We start from the raw sequence: 24,855 nt of genomic DNA, 5'->3' as shown, positions 1-24,855 counted from the left end.
GTTCAATGACTTTCAAAAGATGGGAGGCTATGGGGAATCAATACTCCCAAACTTTTCAGCTTACGCAGTATTTTAAATAACAATTATAAAATTAATGCATTTACTTGTATTTTAGCTGTTTGACCTAAAGTGATTGGTAACTCTAAAGAAGTAGCTCGTATGATACTGCATTTTACACAGGTGTATGGATATTTGTGAATGTAAATAACTGGGAACGTTACAAATCATAGCTGCTTCTTGAGGTTTTATCTGTACGGTAGTATATACCTATAAACACATACACACACACAAATATATTCCAATATTGTTATCTGAAAAATAGAATATGTACTATCTTTTTTTATACAGAGCATAGACTATGCTTCTTTTATGGTGTTTTTATTTCACAAGCAAAAAAATGTGTGCTGCCTAGTTGTACAGTACTGTAGGATACTCTGCTGTGCACAGTTCCAAGTGCCTTAGACAAGTGTTTAGTTCTTTGACTTACAGATATATATGAATGAATATAAGTAAATATAAAATGAAGAAAATTACCTCAATAAAATTGTTCAGAAAATCTTTACAGAAAACATTTCTGTTCTTGAATCTTCTGGCAAGCACATGGGTATGTGTAATGGAGTTAAATTCAGAGAGCAGTTTCTTGCTGGGAAGCAATCTCCAGAGATTGAATTAAAAGTCACTCTGCATGGAAATGAAATGAAAGAAAGTTCCTGAAACCTTCCTTAAAACTTTGGGAGTCCTTTGATCATATCTGGTAGCTCTGTTGTGGGTGGTGTACTCCTGCAGAGTTGCGTTCAAAGTGGAGATAGTTACGTCAAAAATACAAAGTTAGGGTTGTAGCTTGGTGGTTCAGAGGCCTAATTTATGCTCCCAGCTTCAGATGTTAATTTATCAGCAACCTGAGTGGAATAACTTCACTGACATCAGGTCAGCACCAGAATCCCACCTACAGCATCCAGACAAGTTTGCTCTGCAGAGCTGAGGGCTGGCCTAGCCTGCAGCCTGCCTGCCAGGCCTTCAAAGCGACGGGTGGCAACTTTCGCTCTGTAATTACTTCGTAATAACTTTTGCTTTGCAAGAACTAAAAATTACTAGTATGAATTTTCTGACATGGAAGGCAAATTGTTGATAGAGAAAGGCGGACTTCCAGCACAGTGCTTTTCGGGCAGTACTGCCTCTGCAGTGAGATGCTTTTTGATGTGTTGAGCCTGCAAGGTGCCTGAGCAGAGGTGCCTGGCAGTGTGCAGGGGGATATATGGCCTTGTAGGGCTTTGGTGAAAACAGACATATAGGTGGAGTCGCCATCCGAGAGACAGCCTCACGCACATATCATGTCCATCAGGTATTACATTTGGGGTTTTGATAAATCTGAAGCCCATTGGAACGAGGTGACTCAGCCTTAGGGATCAGCAAAGGAGCCCGTATGCTGTTTGTTACTCCTAATCTCTCAGTTTTAAAACTAATCTCCAGATATATCGCTGTTGACATACACTATCAGCCTCTCGTGATAAGGGGGCCTATTGTTTTGAACGCAGCACAGCGCCTTCCCTCACCCGCTTGTGGGGGTGCGGGCAGGAAACACAGCGCAGGGTTACGAGGTAGGGCAGAAAACCCTGAGGCCTAAAATACCAGAGAGGTAACTTTAACTTGTGCTTGTGAGCAACAGAGCTGAGAGAAGCTGCCGTGCCCCTGGGCCACGTTCGGGGCACACTATGGCTCCTGAGGGGCCTTGGGGATGGCTGCCAGCACCCTGCTGCCCCCCAAGGGCTGGGGAAGCTGAGCCGGGAGCGGAGGGGCAGGGCTTTTTGTTCACTTTTCATTTATTTATTTATTTATTTTTTGCCTTAGCACGGCGGAGCTCGGCCGTCCCCAAGAGGGCGCCTCCCCCCCCCCCCCCCCGGGAAATAACGCGCCCCCCCCCCGTGCACCCCGAGCCCCCCCAGCCCCGCCGGGGCACGGGGCTCCGCCCCGCCCCGCACCGCTACGCCCCGCCCCGAATAGGTGCGGCGGGGGGCGGGGCCCGAGCGTTAAGCCACGCCCCTCGGTGGATCGCCACGCCCCCGTGGCGGATAGCCACGCCCCCCTCGACAGCCCGCTCCGGGCCCCTTCCTCCGCCACCGCCCTCCCGCGACTGCGCTTGCGCCTGGCCCGTTGGCCCGCCCCACCGCCGTCCGCCATTGCGGCCCGCCCGCGGGCGGAACCACTCCCCGCTAACTGGGGGGGGGGGGGAGCTGGGGAGCGTGTGTCTGTGGAGATTGGCCACGTGCCCTTTATGCGTTTAAGGGGCTCGCTCTCAACTTAAATGCCGACTTTGTTCAGAGAAAGCTCGTCGTTGTTGTTAACTGAGGAAAAATGACTCCTTTGCCGCGGTGGCACCATGTCGGCTCCCCCCCTTTCGGCCGGTGGTTGGTCCCAAACCGGAGGCCGCCGCTCGGCCGCGCTGAGGCCGGGTCCGCGTGAGCGTGAGGGGGCCGGGGCCGGGCCGCCATGGTGAGCGCCGGGCGGGGGGGGAGGGGGGCGCGTGCCGCCCCCCAACGGCCCCCCAACGGCCCGGCCGGGGGCAGCCTCGGGCCCGCGGCAGCGCTGAGGGGGCCGTGCTCATCGTTCGTGTTTTACCGGTGATTAACCAAATGTCCTCCTGCAGCCGCACAAGAAGAAGAAGCCCTTCATAGAGAAGAAGAAAGCTGTGACGTTTCACCTAGTGCACAGGAGCCAGAGGGACCCGCTCGCTGCCGACGATACCGCGCCACAGAGAGTTCTGCTGCCTGCCCAGAAAGTAAACGTTTGCTTTTAACGCTGGGGTTCGCTCGGATAAGAGGTGCTGCAGGAGGGGAAAGCGCTGCACAATCGTACAATTCAAGCCCGTAGCCTGAAAGGAGATATTGTTTAGTCCAGCTTATTAAAAAGAAGGAGATGTTGCAGGGATTTGATAGTTGTGAGTTACTGTCTGGTGGGTTAAGGAGGACTAGCTGACACTGCTTTATTTCTGTTTTAAAATATATTCGTATCCACAAAGATTGACCAACCCAGCCTGGAAAAAGCAGGCTTTGTTAGTTTTGCTGCTTATAGAAGAAGTTCTTTAAGTTTGTGCTCAGACAGCATCCAGGTGCTGAAGCAGATGGTCACAGCATTCTCATTTACAGTGCGTTAGGCTAATGAGCAGAGAGGTGACTCTAAGAACTGCTGTGGAGTCAGCATAATTGGATCCAAGTTCGCTTGGATCCAATTCAGAGAACTCTAGTTCTTACTCCTAATACATTTCTTTCACGTAAGTGAACATAACCTGTGCTTTTTTTAATCAGGGTTTTCCTTTTCAATGTACTTTCACCCATACCTTAAGCCTAATTTTATTCCTGCCTCTTTTGTTTTTTTTTTTTTTTTCTGCAAGCTGTTTTCAGCACGGAGGAATTAGGCTGGTTGTTGTGGTTTTTTGTTTGTTTGTTTTTGATTGGTTGGTTCAGGCAGTTCAGGCACTGTCAATGAATGCATTGCTTTCCTTTTTGCTAATAAGTTTTATGTGGACTTAAATAACTAATTGCACTTTTTCTTCCAATTCCAAGGGTCATGATGAGCAGAGGAGAGAAGAGCAGCGGAAGTATGGAGTCTTCTTCGATGATGACTATGACTATTTGCAGCATCTGAAAGAAGCCTCTGGTCCCTCGGAGCTTGTCCCTTCTGTGCGTGGACAGCAAAGCAGAATTGTCATCACAAGTGAGGGTCACATAGAGGATGAAATTCAACGAATTGCTGTAAGTTGTACTTTGCTACTAATCATCTTATTTTTGTACTGTTGAGAGTAGCAGCCTGTAGACAAATTGATCATATTGAACAGGTGTTACAGTGGCTGTGGTCTATATATGAAGGATGCTCTTGATCCACAGTCAGACTTTCCTACAAGTAAAAATAAAAGTTGACAAGCCAAGGTCTGTTGATGGTCTGTTGCTACCACGGTGTTAAAATATCTTATGTACTCGTGATAAGCTTTTCTTGATGGAGTATTGACCTCTTACAGATGTATTTGGTTGAACAAGTTGTGTTGCTCTGGGGTTGGCATTTGTTCTGAAAAATTTTAAAGCTTTTGAATGCTCTGGGAGTTAGGAATATGGGGTACTGCTAATATAACCTGGTATTTTTATTTTTTTTAAGCGGATTGTATCTAAACCCAGAGAGGATATGAATGAAGTTTTCTATTGCTGGCATAGCTGGATAATGTTGGAATGGGAAATGTCATTTTAAGCAATAAAGTATGCAGTTGCCAGTCAGTCGCTTTTAATTGAGGGAGTTTGGTCTAACAAAATACTGTAATTTTAGTCCAAACTGATGTTCTTAGTCGGAAGTACCTTTCAGGTCCAGTTTGGTAACACTGCATAAGATTTAAAGTTATTTTAAAGGTGCGCGTTAGCAAGCCTTTCAATAAAGTGGTAATTTCAAATGTATGTTAATGTTCTCCTAAAGAAAATTAAAAACTTTGTTGTGCCTTCCGTTCCTCAAAAAGCTTCCTAGATACATCTCAGTACCTAGGCAATATTGATATGGGAACGAATACTGCCAACACTTTACCTAGCTTTCATTGTATAACTTTGAAAATTTGACACCAATAAAGTAGTGCTTGTCATAATATTTAAGTGGCACTCACAGAGTTTCTTTTGGTCATATGATTATCTGCATGTTGTTGAGCTCAACTGAGAGCAAGTGTATTGTGGTATGGATTTTGTTTGTTTGTTTTTTTGTTTTAAGGCTCCGTCTATTAAGTTGCCTTCCTCAGTATTTGCCACAGAATTTGAAGAGGATGTGGGCTTACTAAATAAAGCTGCTCCTGTTTCAGGTATTAAGTCTTTTGCTTTTCTATAGCATGAGTTGCCATCTAGGTACTACTTGGTGATTATGGCTTTGATTATAGTGTTACTAGTTTTGTTTTAGAACAGACTGATGAGCAGACATAAAGAATAATCTATAGGAGATCTATGTTTCCATTTGAGACTTATTTCTCTGAGGCAATGCTACTTAGCTTCTCAGCATTGCTTAGAGGAGAAAAAAGCCTTGAGTTATTACTAATATGTAGCAGATAGAACAGGGAAAAGTTGTCTTATAGTTCTAACAATGCTCTGTACATAATGCTATTGATTTATTGCTTAATCTGTTTGAATGCGTGTGCAGAACTGGATTTTTACTCAAAATTCCCCTTTTTAAATTCTGAAAGGTGTTTCCTTTGCCTCATAATTTCAGTGTTACAGGCTTAAAGTGTGCTTTTTATGAATATGTGTTTGTACTGAACATTCACTTTTGAGCTATCTTATTTCTTTGTAATTAATTGTGATTGTTCTCTCTGTCTTTACAGCAGGGTGCTAGAGACATTTCTGTTAATTGCAGTAGAGAAATGCTTTCTGACCTTTTGTAAAGTAAGGGATTTTAGAGGGTAGGAGCCAACTAGGGTTGGCAGTTCCACACTGCCAGTTACATAGTGGTCATACAGTACTCTTAATTTGGATAATTTTTCTTCTATAAGTAACCTCTATTAAAAATACATTTTTGGAAGGTTAAGACATTTCTGAATAAGGAGAATTGACAAGAGGATGGTTATTTGCCTAGCAGATTGAATAAAATCTACAAATGTTTTGCTATTTTGACTCTTAAGTTTAATCTTTTCCTAGTGCAAATTAACAATCTATTTGGATTGCTTTTCATACAGGAAGGTAGCTTCATGATATCACAGCAACCTATATACTTACATCTTTTTCTTTTTAACTTTCTAGGACCACGGCTGGATTTTGACCCTGATATTGTTGCAGCTCTTGATGATGACTTTGACTTTGACAATCCAGAAAATATTCTGGAAGATGATTTTGTTCTACAAGCAAATGAACCAAAGAAAAGGTGCAGCTTTGTAAAACTGTTTATGCCACAAGTGAATAGGAATGATACTATTTGGTATTTCTTGTGGTTGTGTTGTAGGAAGCAAGAGTGGTTTCAGATTTCAAATTGAATACATATAAGCCAAAGGAATAATGTATTTCCATGTACTGTGTGGGTAGTAGCTTAAAAAAATCAAAATTTCACGTGGTAGCCAAGATAAGAGACCTTGACACCTTGAGCTCACACACTCTTAAGTAGTTGTTTACATATGCGACGTATATCATAGGTTTCCTGAACTGTATATAAAAACAATACTATCTGTCACATTTAAAGTACTTCTGTTAGTCTTGATCAATATTACTACTGGTATTTCCAGGACCTTTAGAAATGTTTCAAGTGATACTCTACTGCATATTGTTTCTATTTTGGTATCTTTAACATTTTACGAGCAGTGATAAATTTTACCAGTTCTAGTATTTTTTTCCACTTTGACAAATTTAGTAGAACATAAACATAACCTTACTCTCCATGTACAGATGTGTGATCCAACAGTTATCAGAAACACTTTCATTTTTCAGGTAAAAGTAGTATTATGCTGACTGTGGCAACGCTTTCATTGCTAGTTTTTCTTTTTTCTTCTTTTACTGGCTTGAGAATAATCAGTTTTTAAATCATTGCCTCTCAAAACTTAAATCTGTTATTGACAAATTGTATCAGATAACTTAACATTGGGTAGAGTTGTGGAAAGGTCCGTGTATTATTCTAAAGCTGTTTCATACTTCTCTTTTAGGGGATCAGATGCTGAGGATGACGATGAATGGGAAGATGTGGAGGATGACAGTGATGAAAAGGATAGTTGTTGTAACGATTATGATTCAGAAGGTCCTTTATCAGATGATGGGGTTAATGGACAGGGAAAAGAATTTCTTTTTATGCAAGAAGAAACCAGGAGTCGTTTCACAGAATATTCTATGACATCTTCAGTAATGAGAAGGAACGAGCAGTTAACCCTGTTGGATGACAGATTTGAGAAGGTAAAGCAGCTCAGGAATGTAACTGTTAAACGTAAGGGTGCTAAACGTTTCTTTGGTTCATCCCATACGGTGGTGTCCTGTACGCCTGTGCAAATTCTTCCTGCCTTTGGTAGGTGGGGCCTCAAACAGCCGTTACCTGCAGATACTCCGCATTTAATACTGTGTGCGCTAAGTGGCTTGTGTTAAATAGGTTGCAGTGTTAACTGAGTATTAAAAGGTCTGACATTGATATAGTTAAATTATTCTGGTGACTATAATCGGCATTCACAGTTGTTGTTACACTTCTCTCTGAGAGGCTCCCTTCCACACAGTAAATTAGAAGTGAATCTGCACCAGAAACTTATTTCATCCATTCTCCCCACTGTGCCAAGTATATGTTCAAGAAATGATGTCAGAGCAGGGGAAATAGGGTGTAACTTTTCTTTCTGAGCAGTGACAGGCTTCTTAATGTACCAATTGATAACGAATCAAAATAAGAGACATTTTGCAGAAGCTGACTTATATGTTATCTTTCAAAAATATACATTATCTTGCAGTAACTTTGTTACTCCCATGATGAAAGAATATCATCAGTAAGAAGGAAATCCTACCACAGATGTGTTTTGTAGTTGTTCAGCAAGAGAGAGGGGAGAGGAAAAAGGGACAAATACAATGAAACGTTTAACTCTTTAAGTTACCAACAAGTTGAATGATGAGTGTGGTCTAATTAAAGGTATCCACTCCTTTATTTTAGTTTTTTGAACAGTTTGATGAAGATGAAATTGGAGCCTTGGATAATGTGGAATTAGAAGGCTATATTAACACGGACAACACTCGGTTGCAGGAAGTCTTGAATGACTACTACAAAGAGAAAGCAAAGAAGTACGTAATCCCAGATGTACTGCTCTGCATACACAGTTATGTAGTAGGAGCTTTGTGCTGAAAATTTGGGGATGTTATTTCCTGTGCAGGGACATCAAGATTGCATCCCACAATAAAACATTTTCATTTGAGTAGTATCCCTTTTTTTTTGTCGCTGAGTATCAGTCTGAAGTTAGTAGATGATGAAATTAAGTGGAGACATTTTGTTGGTTTATATGACATTATGCTCCTTTTGTATAATTTTATTACGTCTAGTATAACTAATGTCTAAAGGCACTCTTCCCTTTTTAGTGTAACTTAAAAACAAACTTTAAGTTATAAGGAGAAACTTGACAGACTCTGTAGCTAAGTATATCCTTTCACTGCTGGTATGCAGCTGATTCCACTGTGTACCTAGTTACATGATTATAAACTCAAAGGTGACTGTTACTCATGTGCAGCTGGAGCATAGCCAAGCAGCCCCATGCCGATGTACTGAATTTCCACAGTATATTCACTTTCTCTTAAAAACAAGCGATATTATCTCAGAGCTAAATGTCTAAATGTTCACATATCAGCCTTGCGCTCCCTGATTGAGAGTGAAAGGTAGTGTGTCCCTTGTAGTGAAGTACGGCTGGTCACTAGTGGAGTACATAATTACCTCTAGCACTGCAGTGCTTACAAGCTGTAAAGTATATCCTCTGCCCTCCCTACAGTCACAAATATTCTGTGCCAGATGCTTTTGATATGCAGGAGTAATTACTTTGTCATCTGTCTCTTGCCTCATGTTTTAGTTTGTATTGGAGATGCTTATTTTTGTTGCAAGTTGTATTAGGAATAGCTCACTTTTGGCTTGGGGTTTTACTAAGGGGAGACTGGTTTTACGTAATTAAGCATTTTCAAGAAAAGGTGAACCTTATTTTTTTTCTTCCCAATGTCAAATTAATTTGGTCATTTTTTTTTCTTTTGCCTCTGTTTTCCTCTGGAATTCTTCAAAGTTGTGTGAAATTGGATTCTCTTGAACCCTGTGAAGATTTAGACTCTCCTGCAAATGAAGAAAGTGAGGAAGAAAAAGAAGGAATAGTTACTCTAGTTATTGAAGAACCAAAAGAAAAGTGGGATTGTGAGTCCATTTTGAGTAAGTATTTTGGAGTTCTCTTATTTGTTCCTAGGATTTCAAAGTAAATGATAGGTGATTTGGGAATTTTTCTAACAATTTTTGGAGGTAAAATAGTATATGCTTCTGGAGCACAGCAGCAAGAATTCTTGCTAAATAAAACTATTGCTTTTATGTAGATTACTGAATTCTTGCAACTTTATGCCTTCAAAGACTAACTAGTACTACAGTTCATAATATATTTGTCTAATTTCTTCATTGCTACTTTTTTGTGTTTGTGACCTAGGTACATATTCAAACTTATATAATCATCCGAAGCTTATTATGGAGCCATCAAAGGTAAAATCATTAAACTTATTCAAGGTAACAATGTGGCTTGGGAAAACTTGAGACAAAAATGATTGCTTTCTCAGTGGATGTCTCTTTTTAAAAGAAGGTGTGAGGAGAAAAACAGGTTGGGGAGGGTATTGGCCTCTGGTATTACTTCTTCACTGAAGAAGGGTTTGGATATATATAAAACATCAAAAATATATTAGAGGGAAATCTGACTAAGACCTAGGTGATTATATCATTAGAAGTTCAGAATTTCTTTAATAACTAAGCAGAATCTTAACAAGAAAGTTGTGTCACTCTGTGTGATACAACTTTATGTAATTTATTTCTTAAAACCACATATTTGTTTTTTTCTTGAAAATAGGTTTCTATTTCAATTTTACAATTTGAAACAATGTACTCTAGTTCTTTGGCCTTCCAGAAGCTCCCCATCAGAAGTAGAGCACAGTTTGATGTTCTAGCTGTGTGATTTTTAAAGGAAACCTTTCTCTTGAAACCCTATAAAAAAAAATATTAAGTGCCTGCTTAAGTCCTTTTTCAGTAATATTTAAATAAAGGGAGAAAAGTTTTTTTTTTTTGGTTCCCTGGGACAAGTTCTGCTTACAGGTGTGTTTGATTTCTTACTTTGAGATTAATGTGCATCTTTCTGAGGGAAGAACATACAAGGTTCCTCGTACTATATTTATTACTGTCAAATCTGAATCTAATCTTATTCTGTGCAGATAAGGCAGTGCAGTCTACACTTCCTCGAGAGAAAGCTGGGGGTCATTAACGCATATGCACTCTCTATTTTAGCCCAAACCAATAAAGATTTCCCAGAAGACTGGAATTCCTCTACATATCTTGCCTCAGAAAGGTCTCACGGCTAAGCAGATTGAGCGTATGCAAATGATTAATGACAGTGACCTGCCAAGAGCATCAACACAGCCTCGTTCCAAAAACGAAAGCAAAGAGGAGCGCAAAGCCAGGAAACAGGCAATAAAAGAGGAGCGAAAGGTATGCCCTATTTTAAATAAACCCTATGAAAATGTGTTATACCTTCAGAATTCTGTCTTACAAACTTAAACCCCCTTTGGTTTTTTGTCTAGAAATTAACGTGTAAAATTTCCTGGCCAGAAGGGCTAATTATTGCTTCTTTTCAAAAGAAGATCAAAAAAATAGAGAGAAAGCTAATGTTACAATTCTGCTATCCTAATTTCCTATATGGGAATTTGGGGTCTGTTACTGTGGCCACTATTACGTAGGTAACTTTGGAAGGAGACCTTTTATATCACTATTATTTAGGGAAGCAAAGAAAACAGTAGTAATGTTTCATATCACAGAAAATGAAAAATCTCCAAAAGACACATGGAAAATCTGATTGGCCACATTGATAAACTAGTAGTTTTATCTAGGACCAGAAATTGCCAGCATATTAGAAACTTCAGCAAATTAAAGATGATAATTCCAGATGTAAACAGATGAATCTGACTACCAATAAATAATGCCATAAATAAGATCATTGGCCAGATGGCTGCTATTTTCATGATCTGGAACCATTAATTGCAATGTTTTCTATTTTGTACATTTGTAATTGTTCACATGCACAGGAACGCAGAATGGAGAAGAAAGCCAACAAGCTAGCCTTCAAACTGGAGAAAACAAGGCAAGAAAAAGAGTTGCTCAATCTGAAACAAAACATTCAAGGACTGAAGCTGTCTTAACGAAACCGAGGACCTTTTGTTGTGGAAACATCTTTAAGTTTGCGTCTGTATCAAGAAGGGAACTGCTAACTGATAGAGTTGCCAGTCGTGTACTGTGGGGGTTATTCAGATATTACTGTAACAAGAACCAGAAATTTTGTCATTCATTCTGAATTTCTGAAATGAATTTATTCCTTAAACAATGCATTAGTAATGTCTATTTTGTCGTGAGTGACATGGCAACTGTTGCAAACTTCCATTACACTAGAAATGTATTTAAATTAAAAACCTATATTTTTCTTATAAGCTGTCACCGAACAAAAAGTTTCATATATTTTGAATGTATTCAGCACATCAGCAGAATCCTACAGATTTGATTTGATTAGATTCTTCTATTAAATTATTTGAGTTTGTACTCAAGAATATATCCATTTCTCTTCTCTCCCTTACCCTGATGGTTAAATATAGTGCCTTGATACTGCACAGTTTTGTAAATCAAGAATTTTTCACCCACTCCTTAGTTCTTTCTTAGGTTGGTTATTTATAATCTGAATACTGTAATGAAAGAGGTAAAATCACATTTTATAAATGTGTCTGAAAAGCTGTTGTGTAGCTAGACACGTTACCTAACATGAGTTGACCTTTCTTAGCAAATTAATTTTTTTGCAACGAGCATTGCAATTGCAGTAGTCAACCTTTATTGTTGCTTTTGAAAGCAACTTTGCTGCAAGCAGCCAGCCCAAGTAGTGTGGCAAACAAGGTGTAATAAACAGCAAATGTTTAGAAGAATATGTTGCAGATAGTATTTCAGGAAAATCAAGACAATGGCTATTCTTCAGGTCTTGCATTCAGTGTGGTTTCACTGAAATACAAACTTGTGATCCAACAAAGTTGTTTGTAAAAAAAAAAAAAAAAAAAAAAAAAAAAAATTCTGAAGGTGGGCAGAGGATGAGCATGATAGACTTGGTATGTTAAATTTCTGTACAATGTGTATGAACTACTGTTGACTGTGACTGGTCCATACATGTGATTGAAATGAACAAGATTTTTAGTCAATCCCTCTGAAATCTGCTGTTGCGTGAGCGGTTAACTGTTTTACTGGTAAGAAACACAGAAACCAACACATCAGTAGAGCAGATCGACTACTACTAAATTCAAAGCATCTTAAATATTCTTTTTTCTGAATACTAACTAGGGACAAGATAACAGAAGGGCTCGGACGGCCTTTAATGTACAGAAACCATTCAAAGTACTTGCTTATATTGGGGAAAAAAGCTTTTAGAATATATTTTAGTTGATAAAGTAATGGGGTTTTAGAGAAGGAATAAACAGGCAACTAAGTCTACAAGTTTATTCCTCACTGGTCAGAATGCAAGTGTCAGTATTAACATCAAAATTAAGCATTTTATAGAGTTGCTGAAGTTCAATCAACCAAATAAGCAGAAATCAGCTGTTACATAAAAAGTTTTGGGGCTTTCAATTAGCTTATATCTGTGCTAGTTTTCATATGTTTCACAGGCTTTAGTCGGTTCTGCCTATGTCATAATCGTTCATTATGCGCTTGCTGATGCCTGGAACGTGACCTACTATAAACTGTGAGCTTTTGAGTAACGAAGGCTGGCCACCTAGCACTCATGACTTCCGATAGCAGTGCTGAAGAGTACATTTGAGAAACTATCACATTAAGATGAGTCAGATACCAGCAAAGGAAATAAATGGAACAAGTGAGTAACAGATGCTGTTCAGTGGTTTAAGTGGAGTGTAATTTTGTGATTTACTAAAAAGGAAAATCATTTCCTAAAGACAGTGCACATGTCCTTTATTAGTCCTTACCTCATCTGCTACTGAACACGTCTAAGGTCACTGGTCCTTTGGAGCAGGCTGTCCTTTTTCCCGGCTTCTTGTTGCTGATACGGTGATACTGTGCTTGTACTTAAGTTTGTTTGAAAAATTAGGTTGTATCAGTCAAAATTTGAGGGGATGAGAGCAGGATAAAAGAAATGGGAGAGGTAGAGGAAGACACTTGGAGAGTGTAGTCTGGACTAAGCACAGACGTGCAGAAAGATATTTCTTGGGAACAAAAGTGGGGTGAAATTTAAACAGGTAATACAGTCAAAAAAGTCATAGAATTGCTTTTGTTCATCTACACTTCTAATCAGTGAAATACTGTAGTAACTACTCTGAGCCTTGGAGTATGGTAACATGAATGAAAAGGTAACAGAAGCACTCACACATCTGCTCCTGCTCAACAATACAAAGATTTCTTTTGTTGCAGCAAGAGCAGGTAAGGAATGCTTAAATGTAGAAGTCTTTCCCTCTAGATTACAAGTCCCATGAAAAGGGCTCTTTGTTATGTTCAAGTTTTTCTAAAAGCTGTTTTTGTTTGATACAGGAAACATCCCTGCAGTGAAATGAGAATATGTAAATAGCAGTGGAGTCATAAAGGCGTAGAACTACTTTGCATACAACTTAGGTTGTGGTTTGTGTTTGTTTTTCCAAAAATTACTGATTTAAAAGTAGGGGAAAGAATGAATCGAGAAAGAAAGATCATCTTGGAACGCTGTTAAGTGCCTCGTGGAAACATTCTGTCTTCAGAATGAAGGTGGTGTCACACTTGGTGCGAAGCCTGGTAGCTTCTGGAATGGTAAAGGTTTACGCTGCTGTTAATGACTTCCTAAAAGAAAAAAAGAAACCTGAGTGCAAATGACCTGCTCTTGATTTTCCTCCCAGAGTTCATGCAGCAGCAACTTAGTAAGTGCTCTTCAATCATCCCTTCTCCCAGTTGTGGTGCCACTGGGGAAGGACGTGCCTGAGCAGTCATGTGGAGAACAAAAACCTGTCACTCATAGTAAGGGAAAGCTTGTGTTTTGTGGGAGCAAGATAATAAAGTGGTCCTGCAAAAAGGAGCCCTGGCACATGGCTGCAGAGGTCCCTTTCTGACAGAGAAACAATCGGTTTCAGCGCGTTAAGGCTCAGCCTGCACGTTGATTGTATTGTCGATATTACTGCAGTCCTGTACTGTGTAACTGAGACTTTGCTGGTTTGAATTTTATACAGCTGCCGGAAGTCAAGATTTGGTTCCTTGTAGAATCTGTGGAAGACATTTTGCACAAGATGTTCTGGTAAAACAATCCTTTTCTTTTAAATGGGAGCATCAATGCAGTTAGCTGAAGGGGGTGGTGAGCGCTGGGGAAGAAGGAGGTGGCTGATTAGTGGAGAAATGGGTTGAACACATGTTTAAAAGAGCAAATGATCCAGTAGCTGCTTTCATTAGTAAAACTGATTAGAGAATAGGTGAATGATCATAAAAATATCGTGACTTAGCGCAAGATTGCAGATTATCTTAATTTACCTGCTCTTCCAAAAACTGCTGCTTGCTGCGTGTCACGTTTAAAATACTGCATTATCTATTGGGAAGACATAAATTGCTAACCTGAAGCTTCCTTTGTGCTCCAGGTTTCCAGACAGAATTTGTTATTTCAGGCTTCCTGGGAAAAATAGACTAATAAACCATCTGATAAGTAGTCCCTTTGACAACATAATGCAGGCACCAGGCTCTGTTCCAAAGCCTGCTGAAGTGAGTGAAAAGATCCCTACTGACCTCACTGATCCCTGGATTACAGGCTAAATGGGTGGCTTTGCAATTTGCCTAAAACAACCCAACTGCAGGATTTTTCTGAAAGGGCTGGCTCTGCACACACCCCTCCCCCTCTCAGATCAGCCCCATGATATAACTAAAAAACAAATTAGAAAAAAAAAAAAGAAGACTGGGAAAAAAAGCAAAACTGAGTAACTGTGAGCGTCAAGACAAAGGTGGAACCAATAGTTCCGCATCTGGTGTCTTAGATCAGATGCACGAAGCACATGATGGCCTAATCTGGCAAATTTCTTTGAATAGACAGCTTCTCTGTGGTCTTGGGGTGGGGGAAGGGGGCGAGTTTCTTGTCAGTATGAGTAGCCTGAGGTACAAGCCCTGCAATGCCTCTGATGATACAGGAGTGGTGTGCTCATCTGTGAGCAAGACGCAGGTGTCTGCTACCCTGTTTGCCCAGCAGAGGAGTCCTCCTCTTGGTTTTGTTGTCAAACACTTTTAGAAATAGATGGTAAGGACTTGAAGCACAAGAGCAGGGAGCTTCAAAGGGAAATGAGTTACTAGAAAGGTATGATATGGTAAAAAGAGGCAATTCTTGGCCCAGGTGAACTGGAACTGAAATGCCTTGCTCAGGCAGAGGCTTAACTCAGATGTGATAGGGAAGAAATAGAATGGCAGGTGAGGGGACAGCACTGGGAGGGTAGTGAGACGGTCAAGAAGAGTAACTGAGAACTGGGAAGTAAGCAAAAGACGATAGGAATGGGGTCTTTAACATGCTACCTGCAGATGGACTCAAATGGATGTGATCCTCAGCACCAGAGTAAGGATGTAGTTTTTTCCTCCCTTTCACTGTGTTCCTCACAGAGAGAAAATTGGACGTTCAGTTGCAGAGGAGTGAGATTGATGCTAAAAATCTGTGACACTTCTGAATCGTAAAACCTTTGTTGTGAGGCGTGGCTCTTCCACGAATTCAGCTCTGGTTATATATCTACTTAAAACTTCTGTACACTTCCAGTTACAGATGATATTCCGAATTGTCGGGTTACTGCATGCTGTTAAGCAGCAGCTCCCTTTCAGCTTGCAGCTGTCCCTGTTTTAGTGGTGTTGATGGGATGAACAGTGCTGTTGTTTGCCAGAGGATCCCTGAGTCTGGAATACTTATCTAAGCTCAAAGAACTAATAATGTAAATATCAGCCCTTTGAACAGAAGCACTCTGTTCTCCCTCTTAACCATGAAAGAAAGAAAACTGAGTGTGGCAGGGCCAGGGAGAGAGTCCAATGAGACAGTTCCTGTTCACGGGCCCACTCTGTTATTCTCTGCAAATATTTATTTGTGCTCTACTCCAGCATGCCTCTGAGCAGAACAAACTGGAAATGGGTTCAATTTCTTTTTTTTTTTTTTTTTTAACTGCAGCTGTACTTGAGCATTTTTTTTTTTTAAGTTTTGGTGAACTCCTCCAGGAGTAAAACTGAACCTGGTAAAAGTACTGCTTCAGCTCCCTGAATACAAGTAATTTTAAAGCCTAAGCAGCACCATTAACAAAGCATGACTTCAGCTCACAAACAATTATTTTTCTTTGCATCCCAGCCGAGACATGAGCCAATATGCAAGAAAGTCTTCAACAAGAAGCGCAAGCCCTTCAATTCTTTTAAACAGAGACTGCAGGGAACAGAAATCGGTACTGTGAAGAAGCAGCCCCCACAAAAGGTATGGTTAAAATTGAAGAGTGTTTGTTATCTCCATATGAAGTCTTTCATTCAGCGAAACTATTGTTTCCTCCCGGGACAAAGCCTGGATGTTGTGGATGAGTCTCACATATGTGCTTGACTCAGTGCCAAATTCTTTCCTCCCCCTCTCCGTGCTGCTAGTGTTTGAAAACATTTCTTAGTTCAGAAGCCAAAGTAGTAGGTATTGTGACTACTCTGGGAATGTAAGTGTCTTTGCTTTTCTAGGAAATGAACATTTATGTATTTTAAAGACTACACAACTCTCTGATATCTTCCTCTTCAAAGTTTTTTTCATGTAATGGTGATGATGAGGGGAATACACATGTACGTATATGTTTTTTTACCCAGAGATGCTAATTGATTGCTGATTTGGTGTCCATGCAGGCTGACATGGTAAAATATCCTTTAAAGACAGTTGTGGAAAGAAATAGAAGTGCACACAAGTTTAAAGCAAGAAGAAGAATCTGAAAAGTGGGCAAGAAGGGAAGGCACTCGTCACAGTATCTTTTCTATTCCCTTTTAAGCACCCTTTGGTTTGCTATGACCAGAATTTTTTTGCTGGAAGACATTATTCTTTTATCCATCTTCTGGTGCTGTCAATGGATGGCAAAGGGCTAATTTAGTTCTCCTGTGCCTTTCAAAAAAGCAAGTTTCTTTTGTTTGTAACATTTTTTCCTTTCTCTGGGAAAGGAAGAACCCTCACTGTAAGACACTTCTCTGTCCCTTGCAGGGAGAAAATATTGTTTGTATCTTCCTTTATTTCCTTTACAGAATCAGCAGGTGAAGAAATCTAACTGGAGACAGCAGCATGAGGATTTTATTAATGCTATTCAATCAGCCAAAGAAGTCACAAAAGCTGTGCAAGAAGGCCGTCCTCTTCCGCCTCCTCCCCCACCAAGTATCAATCCAGGTTTGTGGTTTAGTTTATCTAATTATTGATCTTGTACTGATTTTTAGAAAAGCAGTGAGCTCTTGTTATTCACAGCTGGGCTTCAGTTTTGCACCTCCCTGCAGAAAACAATGTGAACATTTATTCCATCCATACTTTCTATTTTTTTCTCTATTAACTGTATTGGCTTAAGTTGAGTAGGAGAGCAATGAAGAGGTGGTGGAGAGGATGAGAAAACTAATTCTACCTTTTAAGCCTATAAAGGTGGCAAGTCTGGGGTCTGATAATTCGTGCTGTAGGAATAAAGCTGGGATGCCTGTACTCTAGCACAAACTGTACCGTCGTCTAACAAAGGGCGAAACATATCCCCTCACCAGTCAAACCGAATGTAGTGTACGCAGGCCTCCCCACTCCCATGAGATAGCTTTTCCACTATCACCTCCCCACCCCAACTGTGCAGTGAGGGAAAGCCATTTAGAAAAAAAAAAAGTCTGTTTTACTCCTAATAGCAGGTGTGGTCTCTACGCAGAGCTCACTGTATTAGAAATTACAGATCCAGAAATATACATATACAGCCAATATTTCTCATGATAAGTGATTTATGAAATGTGGGAGCAATCTTGGAAAGGGTCTCTGTGGGTTCCCTCCTGAGCGATAAAGGCAGAGGGATGGAGGGCTCTCTCAGTTCCCTTACAGAGCAGGAATTCACGACTGATACCAAAACCAGCTGTGAGAACTCCAGTCTTCCTCCTCTTATAGATGACAGCAATGCAGTATAAGCAGCAGGACACATTTTCCTTCCTTGATTGGGGTCATGCTCCTCTTTGAACTTCTACTGTTGAGTACTTTGATTACTCTGTTATTTCTTGTCTGACTCCGAGAGCAAACCGCTCCCTTTCCTTATCCTTCTTTGAGCAAACTGGAGTTGTGCAAGACCAGGGGGAGTTCTGGAGAAGGGAATCAGAGAGCTGCTTTTCAGGAAACACAGAATTCCTGGGGGGCCTAGTGACACCTCAGTGTGTATACCCTATAGCATAGGACTGGAGAGGAAGGACATGGACTGTGGGGAGAAGAGAGAGAGGTTCCCCTTCCTTTCTTCCTTCTCCTCCTCCAAACAGAGTCCAAGCCCAGATCTCCCCATTTTCCCGTTGTGCTGGTTCCCACTGCCGCAACCCCAAAGTTAGACAGCTGCCTTGTCCCTCTCCCTTCCCTCCTCCATTTTCAGAAGCATTTTGCCCACACAGCTGATCTGGAAAAGCGATTTGCAAAGACTTTGTACCTAATAATATTAAGATAAGGACAACTGAGATACTTTTGTGAAAGGTGTTGGGCAGGGAGGAATGGCTTGAGAATGACTAGCGCAATGCAAGGGCTGAACACGACTGTGTTGAATTAAAAGGACACTGACCCTGAACACTGACCATTCATTGAACGAGTAGGACTGCACCAGTGCTGAATGTAGCTGAACAGCTTTCTGCTGAATCCGGGCTGTAGCACTGTCAAAAGCAACTCTAGGAAGCAGCACTGCTATGTGTTCTTTACAGTACTGCTTCACACCCAGTAACCTGGTTCTTTGGTGTCTGGTAGGCACAACTTCTTGAGGACCATTTTGCCAGTGTCCAAAGGAAATGTATTTCTTGAAAACAAATAAAAGTCTTAATGACCACCCTTAAAAATAGTCTTAAAATATTTTTGACTATTCAAGGAATTTCTAAATATTGCTTTTTCTGCAGACCTTTTAATTATGAGATTTTGAGGGAGGGGGTCTAAGTCAAAGTTAGTAAAATTTGCTCTTATTAATCCCTAGAGATTTCTTTCTGGAAGCTATTACTGTTTGCTGTATTAATACTGTAAGCAAGGGTTTTAGGATCCCAGGTGCTTTTCTTGTAGTTCTAATTTTCTAATTTGGGATACCTGATGGAGCCAGGTTTTGAACTGCACCTTGAGTGCTACAGTAAAGTAAGGCAATTCCTCTGTTGCAGTATATAAGCTGTGACATAAGTTGTTCCTTTCTTATGATCAGACTACATTCAGTGTCCATACTGCTCAAGAAGATTTAATGAGGCTGCAGCACAAAGGCACATCAAGTTTTGTGAAGAACAAGCTGCTCGCCATGCCTTTGCTGCAAAGACCACCAGACAGGCTGAGGTAAGCAAACACATTCATACTTGCATTGTCCTGGTGACAGATTCACCAAAATATCTTTTATGGTGAGCGAAGACCTGTACTAATATATAACCTAAGGTTAGAGGAAAGTTGGTAAACTCTTAAGACAAGATAGGAGTAGGTAGATAGGAGTTACCTGAAACTGGAGTCCTTTGTCTGATATAAAAATTGATAGAATATGATAGTATGAAACATATGATAGTATGTTAGACAACAATTTTGGTAACAATTGCAGGGAAATTGAAATCTGGGCAGCTTTTGCAAGGTATCGATATATCTTTTTGTTCATTAGATTTCCCTGCTGTTTGCAAATGTATAGCTGATTTACTTCCTGAACACTAGGCTCAAGGCCAAAGGGCTAGGCCCCTTTGGGGAATCAGAAAAGCGGAGCTTATTGGCAGTGTTTTGAAGTAAGCTCCTATTTTAGTGTAATTAAAAATATGTATGTAGGAATATTTAAGCAATTCCTTAGTGAGGATAGTGATTAAAAAGAAAAAAAAAAAAAAGGTGTTTGAAAACCTTGTTATCTATTTCAGGCATAAAAACAGCTTCCAAATGGGAGGGGTGTACTTTTTCCTGTTCCTTCCTAGCACTGCTTCATCAATGATTTGGTGCTTTATCAATATTCAGAGAGTTGTTCTTGGGCTCCATATACTTCTTGCTAGACTTAAGTGTGCACTGTGCATCTTACTCTCTTACTAGGGCAAGCAACCAGTGACTCAGAGAAAAAAACCAACCTTAACAACTGCAGCATTATCACTTCAGAAGAGAGTACAAGAAGCTGCCAATACAGATAAACCTAGTCCAGGTAAGGATTTCAATCAGCCATACTTATATTTGTCTTTGTCTTGTATTGTATCTTTGTATTTATATTTGTCTTACAACGAAGTCTACCACTTCCAAATGGATGTTTTTGATATCAAATGGCTTTACAAGTCATTATCCTGATCCATTGCACCAATTGTATACATAGAGGGTTTCATGTAGGTTCTAAGAAGGGACTTGGCCTTTTTGGTTAGAGGTTCTCAAACAGAAGTTCCAACATAAACCTAAAATTTGCAGTCTGGATGTCCAGTTCCCTCTGTCCCATAAATGATTCCATAAGTTTTAATTGTTGATGTTAAGATTTATGACATATCTTTAAGTCCACGTAGGTGAAGCACCAAGCTTTGCTTGTTGTTCATTTGATATGACTCTCCCTTGTTAATTCAGTCTTAAAACTTATACCACCACATCCCTAAAATGGTTCCCTTTAAACAGGATTGACAAAATATTCTTGCTATTAGAAGATGATTTATAAAGTTATTTTAGTGGCTATTTGTTGTGTAATCCATGAATGATAATACATACTGCTCTTTGTATTACCAGTACAAATCAATATCTTTGTATATCCATATCTTTTATTACTGCCTTTCTGGAGTTTATGCTGAATTTATGTATGTTAGAATTTTTTATGTCCAATAATATTTTTACATAATTATTTGCAGAGACCCCTCATGGAACACTACAAAAAAACAGAAAACCTTTGGGTGTATCTCCTGGAAAAAAATCTTCAGGAGAGTTCAGGTAAGGATATATTTTTTTTTTTCCCAACACAATGACATAGTATTACCTCATTTGCTTTTGTGTATATATAGTATTCTGGTGCACTGTTTACATTATCAACATTTTTTGTCTTAATTAAAGCAGTTGGTTGCACTGAAATTTTTGCAGAGCTCCTCATGTCCCCAGTGTAGGCTGCTGAGAGTTGTTTTGGCATGAAATGTTCTTTGTTTGGAGTAGCTTCATCTCAAGTAGGCAGTGACCATGTTCTGCCTTAACAGCCATCTTGAGGGTGTTTGCTTCTTGACAATGCAGACTTCTCTAGCAGGTCTCGTGCTCTCCTGTTGTGCTCCTGTTGTCTGAGGGAGATGCCAGTATCTGCTTCAGTTATCACCATGTCAGGATGATGGTGTGGAGGTTCTTCCTTCTCCTCACTGTTTCCTTTCCCAGACCATGATGTTTGGTGTTTCTGCTCTTTAGATCATGCAGTCAGAATTGTTTCCATGTTGGTCCAGGCAGAGCCATGCCAGATCAGCCACTAGGCCTCACAGACCCTGCCTAAGATGGCTGTGGTACCATAGTACAAGGGGATGGCTCAGATGATCGGCATCTGGCACCCCTACCAGAGCAGAAACAGAGATCTTGGCAGGGAATGTGGCCAAGAAGGATTCCCTATAGCTGGCACGATATTTTGAACCTGGGATATGAGCTTATTAGAGTGGGGGATGACCAGAAATGTGCACAAAACATTCTGTTGCAAGAACTCAAGTTTGAAGTCTTTGCAGGGCCCATCTATGTTGAGTGTCTACATGAACAGTGTAGTAACTCCTACGGTTATCGTGCAGGGGTTCACAGACCACCAACAGAGACTTACTGATACCACCACCATTCTCAAGGTTTAGCCAGCGAACTCTTACACTCTTGGGTAGACAGCCTCGGGGAGAAGGCTCCTCTTTTCCTAGTGGCACTGAGAGAAAATGTGAAATATTTTTCCCTTGCTGTCCTTTGGCAGTGTGCTTTCCCTCTGTTGTTCCTTTCTGCTTTCCACATCTCAGACATCCCCTTTCACCTCCCCGTGCTAGTTACTAGCCAAGTGTTCAGCCCCTTCTTCCTCTCTCTCTTCTGAATGGCTATTAGTGACTGTCCCATCCAAACAGCATCTGTACGGTGTGATGTACTTGCTAGAAGTTGTGTAGGCTGTGGAATGGAATAACGCAGAGAAGGACTTGTCCAGGCTGCTAGCTGCTATGTGCATGGGGTATCATGATGGGACCAGCAATGGAAAACATACACCAGAGACGCCATGGTCGTGGACTTGCCCTGATGCACTGTTGGTGCGGGAAGAAAGCATGTCCCCCCTCCTGTTCTCCCAGGCATGTTGTGAAGGAGGGACCTGGTTCTGGGTGTCCCATTTTGTCTGGGACAGAGCTGAGATGCTGCTACTCCAAGCCCTGACATGACACGAGGGAGCTGTGCTGTCATTCATGGCACAGGCACAGCCAGTGGGTGGGAAGTCACAGCCAGAGACACTGGGGATGAATGTGGGCAGTTTCCCCCCAGCCTGGGAATGAAGAGTCACCTCATGGGCTGCTGGAAATTGCTGTGTTTTCTATAAAACTTGAGCTTTTCCAGGTGCTTTAGAGAGCACATTGGGCTACCAAGAGCTAAGTTTCAGTGCAAACCAAGAGTGCTTTATAGCTGAGAAAGCAGACGTGAGAAACAATGGCTTTGAGCAGTGCAAATCTCTCTAAGGACTATTCAGTCTGAAAGGCAATGACAAAAACAACCAGCTCTTAGACTTGTCTAGTTCTCACGGACTGTATTTAAGCTAACTGAAAAAAAGGTTTCATAAAGTTGATTTCACTGACTTAAAAATGTTATGAATTTAACCTTTGTGCAATTATTTGGAGGAGGGAGAAGGCGCAGCAAACATCTGAGAAGGGGCAAGAAGACCGCTAGAGAGAGTAATGTAGGGTAGCCACTAAAAGCTTAAATGCCAAACATTTAAAAATATTTTAGTAAATACATACATTTGCTTGAAAGATATTAACCATGAATATTTAAAAGTAAACCTTTTTATATACTATTGCTTTAGTTTAATCATCTTATGTAAAATGGAGTTAAATTTTTCTATGCAAGTAACAAGTATATGGCTTGCTACTGCTTTCAGACTGCAAATGCACAACAGAAGATAGAGTGGCTGCTTGCCGAGGATGTGTTAAGGCTTTCTACTGAAGCATTACAGACCTTAACAACGCAATCCTCCAGCTCCTCTTCCACTTTGAGTGCTAAAGCTCAATACGTTGCAAGGCGGCTGTAATAACAAAAGGATTGCCACCTTCAATTAAAAAGAAAGCAAACTGAAGTTCACTGTTCTCCTTTGTTTTTTTCCTAGGCTAAAAAGCTTATTAGGCTATCCTGTGAGATTACCTGTAGCTGATGCCAAAATTTAATTGAATAATCACCTAAAAGGGGATGGATCTTACCAGTATTTAATGCAATAGTTTCAGCAAAATGTAGTAAGAGCCAGTGTCATGCATTTTTTTTCCTAAAGCTTTGCTTTGAATATATTGAACAAGATGAATGAACATTTTGAAGTTGTGTGTGTGTATTTATAGAATCTTCCAATAAATGATAAATGGTAATGATAAATAAGTGATAAGTGATATATGGGACATCAGCTTCAAAGCACTTCATGTTCAGCCAAAAACCAAATCTCACTCTCCCATAAATATTTTAATTGCTATTAGAAATTGATTAGTAGTAAGCCAGAAATATGGTGGATCACATCACCCTCTAATTTTTGGCCATCTCATTTATTAGCAGCCTTAGACCACCTTGCATAAACTTCCAGTATGCAGTATGTTGGGGTTTTTTAGCCCAACAATTCCCAATAAGGCTTTCACTTAAAACCCATAAGGAATATTTCTCTCCTATTAAATGTTTATGAAGCAAATGAAGATGAAAAGCACTTGGACACAGCAGTAATAAATACGAGACTTTACTCTTAGACTCTAGCTAATAGCAATTAGATAACTATAAAAAGGATGACACTGAAATCAGTGCAATTCCTATAGCTAGACTGTCTTAGAAATATACACCGGGCATGAAGTTAGCCCAAGTATATTAAAGCAGTGCTTCTATGTCTTTTTTTTAAGTCCCCCTGTATATTCTGTATATGTCTAGAACTTCTGGGTGTTGATTCCACAAATCACTTTCCTGTGTCTTACAGAAAACCGAATTCTAGGGGCAGGAACATTTTATTGAACAACAATAGTTAAAAATTCTGCTAGCAGAAAATGTATCACTCAGTCATCAATTATATGAACCAATTTCAGACTGATTGTCAAAAAAAAAAAAAAGCTTGAGAATTAACAGCAAACTGCTGGTTAAGAAAACGGAGAGTCGGACAGGACAGGAACAATTCATAAAGAAAACCAAAGGAAAAAAAAAGAAATGAACATGTTTTCCAATATGGGGTGGGAAATAGTTGTGTGCACAGAGCTTGTAGATTCTTTTGTTCCACATAATATAGTGTTAGCTCCTTAACATTATTTCAACAGGCTTATGTGGCTTCCATGTTCTTGTTTAAATTAGTATTTTTTTTCTGTGAGAGCAAATGTTCACCAAGTTTTTCAGTTTTACAGCATTTGATTATAGTAATTCTGTTGTTCAGCTGCCACTATTTCTACAGATTTCCAAGCAGTGTTCAGATAGATAGATAGATAAACTATTTTCATTTCTATTATAATGTAAGGTAAGATAACCGGAGATGTCGCAGAGGGTCAGTGCCTGACCTGGATCAGGTCCTCCTGTTCTGCAGGTCAGTGGTCTGCAGAGCCACACATTTTTCCCAACCTTTTTCTTCCAAAAGTGTGCACAGAATGTGGTGGTTTTAAGAGCTCATTTCTTAAAGGAAGGTAATATTTTTCCAGGAGAGAAATAAGACCAGGATCATAGAATCACAGAATGGTTTGGGTTAGAAGGGACCTTAAAGACCATCTAATTCCAACCCCCTGCCATGGGCAGGGACACCTCCCACCAGACCAGGTTGCCCAGGGCCCCATCCAGCCTGGGCT

At 40.3% G+C, this 24,855-nt stretch overlaps 2 protein-coding genes across 3 annotated transcripts; both read left to right on the top strand.

Annotated features, from left to right (window-relative positions):
* Positions 1–2,304: 2,304 nt before the first annotated feature.
* Positions 2,305–11,062, top strand: LTV1 (LTV1 ribosome biogenesis factor). Its single transcript, XM_013194208.3, has 11 exons — positions 2,305–2,490; positions 2,645–2,776; positions 3,561–3,749; positions 4,738–4,825; positions 5,754–5,874; positions 6,644–6,887; positions 7,621–7,748; positions 8,726–8,865; positions 9,131–9,183; positions 9,973–10,173; positions 10,767–11,062. Exons 1-11 carry the CDS (start codon positions 2,488–2,490, stop codon positions 10,878–10,880), a joined length of 1,413 nt encoding a protein of 470 aa, XP_013049662.2. The 5' UTR covers positions 2,305–2,487; the 3' UTR covers positions 10,881–11,062.
* A 360-nt stretch (positions 11,063–11,422) lies between these two features.
* Positions 11,423–23,160, top strand: ZC2HC1B (zinc finger C2HC-type containing 1B). Of its 2 annotated transcripts, none has more exons than XM_013194209.3 (8): positions 11,423–12,583; positions 13,917–13,981; positions 16,040–16,159; positions 16,951–17,089; positions 19,092–19,216; positions 19,937–20,042; positions 20,722–20,800; positions 22,947–23,160. In XM_013194209.3, exons 1-8 carry the CDS (start codon positions 12,547–12,549, stop codon positions 22,969–22,971), a joined length of 696 nt encoding a protein of 231 aa, XP_013049663.3. In that variant the 5' UTR covers positions 11,423–12,546; the 3' UTR covers positions 22,972–23,160. The 2 variants fall into 2 exon arrangements, with proteins under 2 accessions (XP_013049663.3, XP_013049664.3); XM_013194210.3 differs by lacking the exon at positions 11,423–12,583 and adding an exon at positions 12,614–13,610.
* Positions 23,161–24,855: the final 1,695 nt, after the last annotated feature.

The sequence above is a fragment of the Anser cygnoides genome, chromosome 3 (assembly GCF_040182565.1).
Source record: "Anser cygnoides isolate HZ-2024a breed goose chromosome 3, Taihu_goose_T2T_genome, whole genome shotgun sequence".
Taxonomy (NCBI): domain Eukaryota; kingdom Metazoa; phylum Chordata; class Aves; order Anseriformes; family Anatidae; genus Anser; species Anser cygnoides.
The sequence above is the reverse complement of the archived record's forward strand: the minus strand, read 5'-3'. Positions and strand labels throughout refer to the sequence as shown.

What these genes read in the sequence shown, in the direction of transcription:
- ZC2HC1B (XM_013194209.3), top strand. Translation starts at nt 12,547, where the DNA reads ATGAGTCAGATACCAGCAAAGGAAATAAATGGAACAA. An exon ending in TACAGATAAACCTAGTCCAG is followed by an intron (nt 20,043 to 20,721) that starts GTAAGGATTTCA and finishes AATTATTTGCAG; the next exon opens with AGACCCCTCATGGAACACTA. An exon ending in AAATCTTCAGGAGAGTTCAG is followed by an intron (nt 20,801 to 22,946) that starts GTAAGGATATAT and finishes TACTGCTTTCAG; the next exon opens with ACTGCAAATGCACAACAGAA.
- LTV1 (XM_013194208.3), top strand. An exon ending in GCAAATGAACCAAAGAAAAG is followed by an intron (nt 5,875 to 6,643) that starts GTGCAGCTTTGT and finishes CTTCTCTTTTAG; the next exon opens with GGGATCAGATGCTGAGGATG. An exon ending in CAATAAAAGAGGAGCGAAAG is followed by an intron (nt 10,174 to 10,766) that starts GTATGCCCTATT and finishes TCACATGCACAG; the next exon opens with GAACGCAGAATGGAGAAGAA.